This window comes from Salvelinus namaycush, chromosome 22 (genome assembly GCF_016432855.1).
Source record: "Salvelinus namaycush isolate Seneca chromosome 22, SaNama_1.0, whole genome shotgun sequence".
NCBI lineage: Eukaryota > Metazoa > Chordata > Actinopteri > Salmoniformes > Salmonidae > Salvelinus > Salvelinus namaycush.
In genome coordinates, this window is record NC_052328.1 from 2,261,116 (window position 1) to 2,274,977 (window position 13,862).

At 41.6% G+C, this 13,862-nt stretch overlaps 1 protein-coding gene across 1 annotated transcript in view; it reads left to right on the forward strand.

Moving 5' to 3' along the window:
- Positions 1–4,380: 4,380 nt before the first annotated feature.
- Positions 4,381–13,862, forward strand: part of LOC120017348 (A disintegrin and metalloproteinase with thrombospondin motifs 14-like) — a 106,604-nt gene continuing 97,122 nt past the window's right edge. Inside the window, exons 1-2 of the mRNA XM_038960099.1 lie at positions 4,381–4,968; positions 6,138–6,537. Of these exons, the coding sequence (XP_038816027.1) occupies positions 4,934–4,968; positions 6,138–6,537 (435 nt within the window). The 5' untranslated portion in view covers positions 4,381–4,933. The remainder of the gene's footprint in view (positions 4,969–6,137; positions 6,538–13,862) is intronic.

Sequence of the window (13,862 nt, forward strand, 5' to 3'; positions counted from 1 at the left end):
ACTATATATATATATATATACCATCAACCCTCTCTACTAGTCTATAGTGATGACTGTATATATACCATCAACTCCCTCTACTAGTCTATAGTGATGACTGTATATATACCATCAACTCCCTCTACTAGTCTATAGTGATGACCATCAACTCCCTCTACTAGTCTATAGTGATGCCTGTATGTATACCATCAACCCTCTCTACTAGTCTATAGTGATAACTGTATATATACCATCAACTCCCTCTACTAGTCTATAGTGATGACTGTATATATACCATCAACCCTCTCTACAAGTCTATAGTGATGACTGTATATATACCATCAACCCTCTCTACTAGTCTATAGTGATGACTGTATATATACCATCAACCCTCTCTACTAGTCTATAGTGATGACTGTATATATACCATCAACCCTCTCTACTAGTCTATAGTGATGACTGTATATATACCATCAACCCTCTCTACTAGTCTATAGTGATGACTGTATATATACCATCAACCCTCTCTACAAGTCTATAGTGATGACTGTATATATACCATCAACCCTCTCTACTAGTCTATAGTGATGACTGTATATATACCATCAACCCTCTCTACTAGTCTATAGTGATGACTGTATATATACCATCAACTCCCTCTACTAGTCTATAGTGATGACTGTATATATACCATCAACTCCCTCTACTAGTCTATAGTGATGACCATCAACTCCCTCTACTAGTCTATAGTGATGACTGTATATATACCATCAACCCTCTCTACTAGTCTATAGTGATGACTGTATATATACCATCAACTCCCTCTACTAGTCTATAGTGATGACCATCAACTCCCTCTACTAGTCTATAGTGATGACCATCAACTCCCTCTACTAGTCTATAGTGATGACCATCAACTCCCTCTACTAGTCTATAGTGATGACTGTATATTAGAGGTCGACCGATTATGATTTTTCAACGTCGATACCGGTACCGATTATTGGAGGACCAAAAAAAGCAGATACCGATTAATCGGCCGATTCTTTTTCAATTTTATTTGTAATAATGACAATTACAACAATACTGAATGAACACTTATTTTAACTTAATATAATACATCAATATAATCCATTTAGCCTCAAATAAATAATGAAACATGTTCAATTTGGTTTAAATAATGCAAAAACTAAGTGTTGGAGAAGAAAGTAAAAGTGAAATATGTGCCATGTAAGAAAGCTAACGTTTAAGTTCATTGCTCAGAACATGAGAACATATGAAAGCTGGTGGTTCCTTTTAACATGAGTCTTCAATATTCCCAGGTAAGACGTGTTAGGTTGTAGTTATTATAGGAATTATAGGACTATTTCTCTCTATACGATTTGTATTTCATACCTTTGACTATTGGATGTTCTTATAGGCACTTTAGTATTGCCAGTGTAACAGTAAAGCTTCCGTCCCTCTCCTCGCCCCTACCTGGGCTCGAACCAGGCCAGAACTATCATCTCGAAAACAAAAAGTTTATTCTTTCAGTGAAATACGGAACCGTTCCGTATTTTATCTAACGGGTGGCATCCATAAGTCTAAATATTCCTGTTACATTGCACAACCTTCAATGTTATGTCATAATTACGTCAAATTCTGGCAAATTAGTTCGCAATGAGCCAGGCGGCTCAAACTGTTGCATATACACTGACTTCGCGTGCAATGGACGCAAGAGAAGTGATACAATTTCACCTGGTTAATATTGCCTGCTAACCTGGATTTCTTTTAGCTAAATATGCAGGTTTAAAAATATATACTTCTGTGTATTGATTTTAAGAAAGGCTTTGATGTTTATGGTTAGGTACACGTTGGAGCAACGACAGTCCTTTTTCGCGAATACACACTACATCGATTATATGCAACGCAGGACACGCTAGATAAACTAGTAATATCATCAACCATGTGTAGTTAACTAGTGATTATGATTGATTGATTGTTTTTTATAAGATAAGTTTAATGCTAGCTAGCAACTTACCTTGGCTTCTTACTGCATTCGCGTAACAGGCGGGCTCCTTGTGAGGCAGGTGGTTAGAGTGTTGGACTAGTTAACCGTAAGGTTGCAAGATTGAATCCCTGATCTGACAAGGTAAAAATCTGTCGTTCTGTCCCTGAACAAGGTAGTTAACCCACTGTTCCTAGCCGTCATTGAAAATAAGAATGTGTTCTTAACTGACTTGTCTAGTTAAATAAAAATTAAATAAAGGTGTAAAAAAGAAGAGAAAAAAAATAGGAAAAAAGAATATATATACCGTCAGACAGACAAACAGGCAGGCAGTCAGACACGCAGACAAACAGAGAGGCAGGCAGTCAGACAGACAGAGAGACAGACAGGCAGTCAGACACGCAGACAGACAGAGACAGAGAGACAGACAGGCAGGCAGGCAGTCAGACACGCAGACAGACAGAGAGACAGACAGACAGACAGACATGCAGTCAGACACGCAGACAGACAGAGACAGACAGGCAGGCAGTCAGACACGCAGACAGAGAGACAGACAGGCAGGCAGGCAGTCAGACACGCAGACAGACAGACAGACAGACAGGCAGTCAGACACGCAGACAGACAGACAGACAGGCAGGCAGGCAGTCAGACACGCAGACAGACAGACAGACAGACAGACAGACAGGCAGACAGACAGTCAGACATGCAGACAGACAGAGAGACAGACAGACAGGCAGGCAGGCAGGCAGTCAGACAGAGAGACAGACAGGCAGTCAGACACGCAGACAGACAGACAGGCAGTCAGACACGCAGACAGACAGACATGCAGGCAGTCAGACAGAGAAACAGACAGGCAGTCAGACACGCAGACAGACAGAGAGACAGACAGGCAGGCAGTCAGACACGCAGACAGACAGAGAGACAGGCAGGCAGGCAGTCAGACACGCAGACAGACAGACAGGCAGTCAGTCAGTCAGACACGCAGACAGACAGAGAGACAGGCAGGCCGACAGGCATTCAGACAGGGAAGCAGACAATCAGACAGACAGACAGAAAACCAGACAGGCACAGACATACAGACAGGCAGGCAGGCAGTCAGACACGCAGACAGACAGAGAGACAGGAAGGCAGGCAGGCAGTTCCCTCTCAGGGAGGGAACTTGTTTAGAATTGAAGATGGGGGAAAATAAGGTTCAGTCTAGACACAGTTACTTTTAGTTTAGGTCAGTTCTATCTTGCCTCTGAAGGACCCTTTAAAGCCTTTCCTTACAGGTAGACTCAGAGCTCCATGGGTAGTTATTTTGTGTGGAGTCATTCTATGATTCACTAGTGTGGTTTGGGTTGAGTACCTCCGAGGGTCGAGGTGGGCGGGCAAAAAAACAGCCATCCAGGAGTCTTAGCCCACAGCCTTCCATCCACTGGTGGAAACGACAAGTCACACTTTAAAAACCCTTTCAATGACTGGAGGAATTCATCTAGTCTTTTTTTACTACAAGTGGAATGAATGTCATACACATTTAGTGACATCTGCAGGTTTATATAATATCCCCTTTCATGATATTGTTGACTTATGAAATGTGTTTTATGTATATATATTTGTGTAAACACATTGGTCAACAGTAGTACAGATAATAGCCTAGCTGAGTAGACACATCCCATTACCAAGATGTATGGAGCAGCAATGGGAGAATTATCTGATCAACTCAAATCTACATTTATATCATCTAGCAATCAATCATTTTGGTGAAATCATTATTCGACTCTTTTCAAGAGAAAACAGACATTTTTATTTTCTATTTACATCGGGAAACGAGTGTTCAGTCTCGGCTGGGGATAAGTGATGGGTAAACTCATCACCACTTCCTATCAGTAGGCGGTGCTACTGTAAATATATTCAGACGCATTTCAAGGATATTACATACAATTATTACCCATAAATAATATTCACACGTTAACGTAGCCTACTGATGATGGAACTTGTAGACAGTATCCTTTAGGTAAATGTATGAATCATTACTTTTCCATTACATTTATAAAATCATGCAGTAAAAACGTTTATTTGAACAGAAGACACACTATTATTTTTTATTTTAAGAATAGTCCGGGTGTAGATTCATGCCCGCAGACAGTTACGTACTGAATGTGCATTCCAAGACTTGTTTCACAAACTAAACAATTCGCCACGACTTGTTCTCTCCCTGTGTGTCAGAGTCTCTCTCTCAGACCAGTGGACAGAATGCGTTTACCCTAAAAACTCTGTGGCTTAAAGTTTCGTGGAGTTAGAGAAGTCCGACTTCAATGTTTGTACTAACGCCTCCCCATCCGTGCGTAATGGTGCGGGACTGCGCCGCAGATGTTTGTGTGCAGGAATGCTTTTTTACTTCTGAGGTTGGGGTTGACTTTTATACGAATTAGTATGTTGTAGGCCAATGACTGTACATATGAAGGTGCAGGCCTACCTCTCTTTTTCTAAACAACCATAAGGCATCTAAACAGTTCCAGGCTCCGGCTGTGAGTTAGTTGATCTGTACCTCCCTGAACTCTCCGATTAGCCGGGCAGGCAGCTGTCGTCATCAGCACCCCCGGTTTTTTCCCTTTTCTAAATGGATGGGGCTGTCCAGCTTTATGCACAGTTCAACGGAAGCCGAAAGATTGGAAACAACTTGTGAATTCACCGGTCAGTTTGGTTTGCGTTTGCGGTAACGTTCAGAAGAATGCTCGACGGCGGCTTCGCTGAAGAAGTTAAAGATTGAGAAGTTTTTTTTTTCTTTCTCATAAACTGTGCGGCGTTCAGGACTGGAGCAGGAGAGGAGGGAGAGGGAACAGCGGTTGCCTACTACAACGTTTACAATAGAAAGGAAACTTCAACTCCCGTTAGAGTGGACTGAAGTGAAGTGGCAGCTCGTAATTCCACAATGGCTTTCGCTGTGGATTGTATATATTTATTGATGTGCTGTTCTCTCAACTTGATATGTTTAGATCACAAACATACTGTGAAATCACATGGTAAGTTCTTATGATTTTACACTTTTTTTCTCAACTTTTTGGTATTCAACTTTGAAGTACTGTGGATTTTGAGCAGAGAGCTATAAAACGTATGGCATACTGTATTTGAAGTTATATAACCCCCTGGGTTTGATAGAGACTGAGGTCTTAGTGATGAACGTGTCCAGAAATGCCACAAACTAGTCCAATAATTTAGTTGTACCTGAAAGGGTTTAGCCAAACTAAACTAAATCTTTAGTGATGCAACTGGCTGGCTCATAACCCATAGACTAAACTAGAGACACATTATCCTGTGTCTCCACTATTCAGAAGTTCAATATCATCTTTAAAAAAGGTTAAAAAAAATTATAAAAATATAATCTTCCATATTCATTAACCATTTGTTAGCAGGCCAATTATCCTTTAACTAGCATGCATTACTCTTATCCACACCAGAGTATAATCATAATTGTTTTATTTATGTATTTAACCTTTATTTAACTAGGCAAGTCAGTATCAATTAAAGTATCCTATATTATTTTCTGTGCTTTTCACCAAGTTCCCATACGTTCCCAATCCCCCAAGTTCCCATAGGTTTCTGTGCATAGGTTCCAACTATCTGAGAAAGAAATGTGCTATCTAGAACCTAAAACGGTTATTTGGCTGTCCCCATAAGGTAACCCTTTGAAGAACCTGTTTTGGTTCCAGGTAGAAACCTTTTGTGTTCCATGTAAAAACCGTTTCCACAGAGGATTCTACCTGGAACCCAAAAGAGTTCTACCTGGAACCCAAAAGAGTTCTACCTGGAACCCAAAAGAGTTCTACCTGGAACCCAAAAGAGTTCTACATGGAACCCAAAAAGAGTTCTACATGGAACCCAAAAAGAGTTCTACATGGAACCCAAAAAGAGTTCTATATGGAACCCAAAAAGAGTTCTATATGGAACCCAAAAAGAGTTCTATATGGAACCCAAAAAGAGTTCTACCTGGAACCCAAAAGAGTTCTATATGGATCCAAAAGGGTTATCCTATGGGGACAGCCTAAGAACCCTTTTGAGACCCATTTTTTCTAAGAATGTATATTAGACCTGTCCAGTTGTCTCTGGTTCTCTGATGTTATTCTTGACTATTTGTCTCATCAGAACATCTCTCTGGAAAGTTAAGTGAATATGGTCTTATCGTGCCGTTCAGCACAGACTCCCACGGACGCTACATCTCCCACGTGGTCTCAGCCTGGGCCTCAGCTGCAACGGGAGAAACTGAAAGTGAAGGTGCTGATGCAGGGGGTGGTGCTGGTGATTCCTCATCCCCTGGTCCAGGAAAGAGGCGTGTGGCCCGTAGCGCCCCCGAGACTCCCTCTGTCACCTCTGGCGCAGGCCAACACCTGTTTTTCAACGTCACTGTGTTTGGGAAAGAGTTGCACCTTCGCCTCAAAGCAAACAGGAGGCTGGTGGCTCCGGGGGCATTTGTGGAATGGCAGGAGGACTTCGAGGAGAAGGCTAAGGAGCGTCTCCACGGGGACTGTGTTTTCACTGGAGACGTATCCGACATGCCAGAGGCTACTGTTGCCATAAGCAACTGTGATGGACTGGTAAGTCAATAACCAAACCCACCCTCCCTGAATTCCATACAATACAATGGTGCAAATGAGTTAGCGTGCATACACACACACACACACACACACACACACACACACACACACACACACACACACACACACACACACACACACACACACACACATACCCTAGTACTGTATACTGTACTGTACTATCAGCCAGGTCTCAGATCTGTTTGTGGATTGGAAATGACAAATCAACCGTATTAGTTGGCCTTACAGCACAAACAGATCTGGGACCAGGCTGCTGTACACTGTAATCTAACCATATGAGTTGACAAGACAGCACAAACATATCTGGGACCAGGCTGCTGTACACTGTAATCTAACCATATGAGTTGACAAGACAGCACAAACATATCTGGGACCAGGCTGATGTACACTGTTTAAATGGCTTAGGTATTCTCCTCACACTGTTCCTAGCCCTGGCAGTCACTATGAATGCAGGTTGCGGGTGAATAAAAATCAGCAGTTGGATATCCTAACTCTGGCTGGATTCCAATAGGAATTACACATCACTTTGCAAGCCAGCATAATGTGACATGCAGGTAGGATTGCAAAATTCTGCTACATTTCACAGGTTTTCCAGAAATGGTGTTTAAAAGATTCCTGGAAATCCTTCAACCAGGATTTTTTTTAAATCTGGGATTTTTTGGGAAAGTTACCAGAATTTTGCAACCCTACTTGCAGGCCTGATGTGGCCTGTAAAACCATGAGTTTGAGGCCACTGAGTGAGGGAAAAGTTAGGCCTCAAAATAAGACATTATGAGATATGTAATACATTGTCATAATGAGTTTTATTATAATGACAACATTCACCTATGAACTCACTTAGTGAAGGCCTCAGGGCTGACAATGAAGGAATTCAAAAACCATGTCTCTGTCACTAACAAATGCAGTCATGGGTGGTAACTCTACAATTCACTCGAAAAGGCAAGGCACACTGGGAAAATATATTGGAGGCGTGGCTTAGTGGTGGTGTTACTCAAAATGTCAAGCTGATACAACTCAAATCTGGACCCACTACGGGGTCACAGTGACTCTATCCGTTTGAGTAATGACTACAAAATCCCTTTAAGTAACTGGACTGATATATATTAAAGGGATACATCGGGATTTTGGCAACAAGGTCATTTATCTAATTCCCCAGTCAATTGAACTGGTGGATAATCATGTTTTATGTCTCTTTGTGCAGTTTGAAGGAGGTTGCTAACTAGAGATAAACTTCCAGTCATTGTGTAAACTAGAGGTCGACCGATTAATCGGAATGGCCGATTAATTAGGGCCGATTTCAAGTTTTCATAACAATCGGAAATCTGTATTTTTGGACGCCGATTTGGCCGAATTTCTTTTTTTTTTACACCTTTATTTAATCTTTATTTAACTAGGCAAGTCAGTTAAGAACACATTCTTATTTTCAATGACGGCCTAGGAACAGTGGGTTAACTGCCTCGTTCAGGGGCAGAACAACAGATTTTCACCTTGTCAGCTCAGGGATTCAATCTTGCAACCTTTCGGTTAACTAGTCCAACGCTCTAACCACCTGCCTCACAAGGAGCCCGCCTGTTACGCGAATGCAGTAAGAAGCCAAGGTAAGTTGCTAGCTAGCATTAAACTTATCTTAACCAAATCAATCAATCAATCATAATCACTAGTTAACTACCATTGGTTGATGATATTACTAGTTTATCTAGCGTGTCCTGAGTTGCATATAATCGATGCGGTGCGTATCGTTGCTCCAATGTGTACCTAACCATGAACATCAATGCCTTTCTTGAAATCAATACACAGAAGTATATATTTTTAAACCTGCATATTTAGCTAAAAGAAATCCAGGTTAGCAGGCAATATTAACCAGGTGAAATTGTATCACTTCTCTTGCGTCCATTGCACGCAGAGTCAGTGTATATGCAACAGTTTGGGCCGCCTAATTTTCCAGAATTTTACGTAATTATGACATAACATTGAAGGTTGTGCAATGTAACAGGAATATTTAGACTTATGGATGCCACCCCTTAGATAATATACGTAACGGTTCCGTATTTCACTGAAAGAATAAACGTCTTGTTTTCGAGATGTTAGTTTCTGGATTCGACCATATTAATGACTTAAGGCTCGTATTTCTGTGTGTTTATTATGTTATAATTAAGTCTATGATTTGATAGAGCAGTCTGACTGAGCGATGGTGGGCACCAGCAGGCTCGTAAGCATTCATTCAAACAGCACTTTCGTGCGTTTTGCCAGCAGCTCTGCTGTTTATGACTTCAAGCCTATCAACTCCCGAGTTTAGGCTGGTGTAACCGATGTGAAATGGCTAGCTAGTTAGCGGGGTGCGCGCTAATAGCGTTTCAAACGTCACTCGCTCTGAGACTTGGAGTAGTTGTTCCCCTTGCTCTGCATGGGTAATGCTGCTTCGATGGTGGCTGTTGTCGTTGTGTTCCTGGTTCGAGCCCAGGTAGGGGCGAGGAGAGGGACGGAAGCTATACTGCTACACTGGCAATACTAAAGTGCCTATAAGAACATCCAATAGTCAAAGGTTAATGAAATACAAATCGTATAGAGAGAAATAGTCCTATAATTCCTATAATAACTACAACCTAAAACTTCTTACCTGGGAATATTGAAGACTCATGTTAAAAGGAACCACCAGCTTTCATATGTTCTCATGTTCTGAGCAAGGAACTTAAACGTTAGCTTTCTTACATGGCACATATTGCACTTTTACTTTCTTCTCCAACACTTTGTTTTTGCATTATTTAAACCAAATTGAACGTTTCATTATTTATTTGAAGCTAAATTGATTTTATTGATGTATTATATTAAGTTAAAATAAGTGTTCATTCAGTATTGTTGTAATTGTCATTATTACAAATAAAATTTAAAAAATCAGCCGATTAATCGGTATCGGCATTGAAAAATCATAATCGGTCGACCTCTAGTGTAAACGCCAGTTAGCATTGGCTCTCTGAAACTCTCTCTAACTTCCTTTATATACTGGATGCAGAGACATAAAAATGGTTTCCATGAGTCCCGAAGTTTCCCTTTTAAGTGCAACGGGTTTCCTCAAGTTTAGAGTAATGACAGCACAACGGGGTTTACACTGTAGCCTTGTCCACTGGACACAACAACTTGAATTAATAACAACAAGGTGAAGAAAACAGCAGGGAGGCATGATGCTTGTCCATTGCTTTGCTATGGAGCCCTGTTAACTATAGAGAACTCAGTATACAGTAGCCTCTACTTAGCCTACAGCCCTACACTGCTGCTTCCAGCTAATCATTTTCTGTTAAGCTGTCCAGACACTACTTTCTCTGAGGGAATAGTATCTGTTAAGCTGTCCAGACATTACTTTCTATGAGGGAATAGTTTCTGTTAAACTGTCCAGACACTACTTTCTCTTTTTCCAACGCAGTCTGGTTTAAAGTATTGGGTGGTAATGATAGCTGGACCAAGCTGAGGTGACGTCCCATCGCAGTCTGGTTTAAAGTATTGGGTGGTAATGATAGCTGGACCAAGCTGAGGTGACGTCCCATCGCAGTCTGGTTTAAAGTATTGGGTGGTAATGATAGCTGGACCAAGCTGAGGTGACGTCCCATCGCAGTCTGGTTTAAAGTATTGGGTGGTAATGATAGCTGGACCAAGCTGAGGTGACGTCCCATCGCAGTCTGGTTTAAAGTATTGGCTGGTAATGATAGCTGGACCAAGCTGAGGTGACGTCCCATCGCAGTCTGGTTTAAAGTATTGGCTGGTAATGATAGCTGGACCAAGCTGAGGTGACGTCCCATCGCAGTCTGGTTTAAAGTATTGGCTGGTAATGATAGCTGGACCAAGCTGAGGTGACGTCCCATCGCAGTCTGGTTTAAAGTATTGGCTGGTAATGATAGCTGGACCAAGCTGAGGTGACGTCCCATCGCAGTCTGGTTTAAAGTATTGGCTGGTAATGATAGCTGGACCAAGCTGAGGTGACGTCCCATCGCAGTCTGGTTTAAAGTATTGGGTGGTAATGATAGCTGGACCAAGCTGAGGTGACGTCCCATCGCAGTCTGGTTTAAAGTATTGGGTGGTAATGATAGCTGGACCAAGCTGAGGTGACGTCCCATCGCAGTCTGGTTTAAAGTATTGGCTGGTAATGATAGCTGGACCAAGCTGAGGTGACGTCCCATCGCAGTCTGGTTTAAATTATTGGGTGGTAATGATAGCTGGACCAAGCTGAGGTGACGTCCCATCGCAGTCTGGTTTAAAGTATTGGGTGGTAATGATAGCTGGACCAAGCTGAGGTGACGTCCCATCGCAGTCTGGCTTAAAGTATTGGGTGGTAATGATAGCTGGACCAAGCTGAGGTGACGACCCATCGCAGTCTGATTTAAAGTATTGGGTGGTAATGATAGCTGGACCAAGCTGAGGTGACGACCCATCGCAGTCTGATTTAAAGTATTGGGTGGTAATGATAGCTGGACCAAGCTGATGTGACGTCCCACCCCAGTCTGTCACCTTCCCTGCTACTTCTGACAGAAACAACATGCAAGGAATAGTGATTAAGACAGCATTTTCACCCTTGACCTCTAATGACATGTCTATGTGGATATTATTCTGCCACTTGTCAAGTTAACACTGGGAGAAAAAAACATTTGGTTGTCCTAACCTGTCTAACCCTGTTGAACTCTGAACCACCTGGTTGTCCTAACCTGTCTAACCCTGTTGAACTCTGAACCACCTGGTTGTCCTTACCTGTCTAACCCTGTTGAACTCTGAACCACCTGGTTGTCCTAACCTGTCTAACCCTGTTGAACTCTGAACCACCTTGCTGTCCTAACCCGTCTAACCCTGTTGAACTCTGAACCACCTGGTTGTCCTAACCTGTCTAACCCTGTTGAACTCTGAACCACCTGGCTGTCCTAACCTGTCTAACCCTGTTGAACTCTGAACCACCTGGTTGTCCTAACCTGTCTAACCCTGTTGAACTCTGAACCACCTGGTTGTCCTAACCCGTCTAACCCAGTTGAACTCTGGTTGTCTCTTTGTCTATGATGTTTTATGTGTGTGTGTGTGTTTGTGTCTAATATAAACCATAGTGGTACCCTACATTACCCCATTACATTGCCTTTATTTCTGTCAACCCCCCCCCCCCCCCCCCCCTGACAGGGGCAGAAGAATAGAGCGCCACTGTTCAGCATAGGAACAATGAGATCATTCATTAAAGAGACATTGATTTCTCACTCTGAGGTAATTACAGACACATGCTTACACACACACACACACACACACACACACACACACACACACACCCTAGTACTGTATAGTTACTGTACTATCAGCCGGGTCCCAGATCTGTTTGTTCTTTGTAAATGACAAACCAACCATATGAGGACTGTTCTGTTCTGTGTACTCTGAGTGAGGGAATCAGTCCCGTAGCCTAAAAGGGCAGAATGTTGTTCTTTCTCTGACTGTAGTTTCTGCTTTAACATGATGTTGGTGCTCTCAAACAGACTGCATTTCTCCATGGACTGAAGAAAATAAACAATTACTTTTCTGAACAATATTCATCTGGAAGAGTTACATTTTGATTAACCAAATTCACAAACATTCTCAGACTTATAACGGACAGTATTGATAAATGTTTTTGCGATTTTATTGGGATTTTTTTTTATTGAGATTTTATGTTTCAAACATTTTGGTCACTATACACTGAGTGGACAAAACATTAAGAACACCTGCTCTTTCCATGATATAGACTGACCAGGTGAATCCAAGTGAAAGCTAAGCTTATTGATGTCACTTGTTAAATTGGGGCGGCAGGTAGTCTAGTGGTTAGAGTGTTTTCGCCAGCAACCGAAAGGTTGCTAGATTGAATCCCCGAGCTGACAAGGTAAACATCTGTCGTTCTGTCCCTGAACAAGGCAGTTAACCTACTGTTCCTAGGCCGTCATTGTAAATAAGAATTTGTTCTTAACTGACTTGCCTAATTAAATAAAGGTTAAATACAATTTTAAAAATCCACTTCAATCAGTGTAGATGAAGGGTAGGAGACAGGTTAAATAAGGATTTTGAAGTGTGTGTGCCATTCAGAGGGTGAATGGGCAAGGCAAAATATTTAAGTGCCTTTGAACGGGGTATGGTAGTAGGTGCCAGGCGCACCGGTTTGAATGTGTCAAGAACTGCAACGCTGCTGGGTTTTTCACACTCAACAGTTTCCTGTGTAAATCAAGAATGGTCCACCACCCAAAAGACATCCAGCCAACTGGACATAACTGTGGGAAGCATTGGAGTCAACATGGGCCAGAATCCTTGTGGAACTCTTTCCACACCTTGTAGAGTCCATGTCCCGACGAACTGAGGCTGTTCTGAGGGTGGAACTCAATATAAGGAAGGCGTTCCTAATGTTTTGTACACTCAGTGTTGAGAGAGCATGAGAAAGTTAGTTTTGATGACTCAGAGAAAAGTTCTGAAAACATGTTGGCTCACTATTTAAAAAGAAGATAGAGAACCAGGAGTTTTGGCACAGGAACAGCCGACTAACGCTAACTAATGATACCTACAGTAGCTAATGATACCTTCAGTAGCTAATGATACCTACAGTAACTAATGATACCTACAGTAACTCATGATACCTACAGTAACTAATGATACCTACAGTAACTCATGATACCTACAGTAACTAATGATACCTACAGTAACTAATGATACCTACAGTAGCTAATGATACCTACAGTAACTAATGATACCTACAGTAGCTAATGATACCTACAGTAACTAATGATACCTACAGTAGCTAATGATACCTACAGTAGCTAATGATACCTACAGTAACTAATGATACCTACAGTAACTAATGATACCTACAGTAGCTAATGATACCTACAGTAACTAATGATACCTACAGTAACTAATGATACCTACAGTAGCTAATGATACCTACAGTAACTAATGATACCTACAGTAGCTAATGATACCTACAGTAGCTAATGATACCTACAGTAACTAATGATACCTACAGTAGCTAATGATACCTACAGTAACTAATGATACCTATGATACCTACAGTAGCTAATGATACCTACAGTAACTAATGATACCTACAGTAACTAATGATACCTATGATACCTACAGTAGCTAATGATACCTACAGTAGCTAATGATACCTACAGTAACTAATGATACCTACAGTAACTAATGAAACCTACAGTAGCTAATGATACCTACAGTAGCTAATGATACCTACAGTAACTAATGATACCTACAGTAACTAATGATACCTACAGTAACTAATGATACCTACAGTAACTAATGATACCTACAGT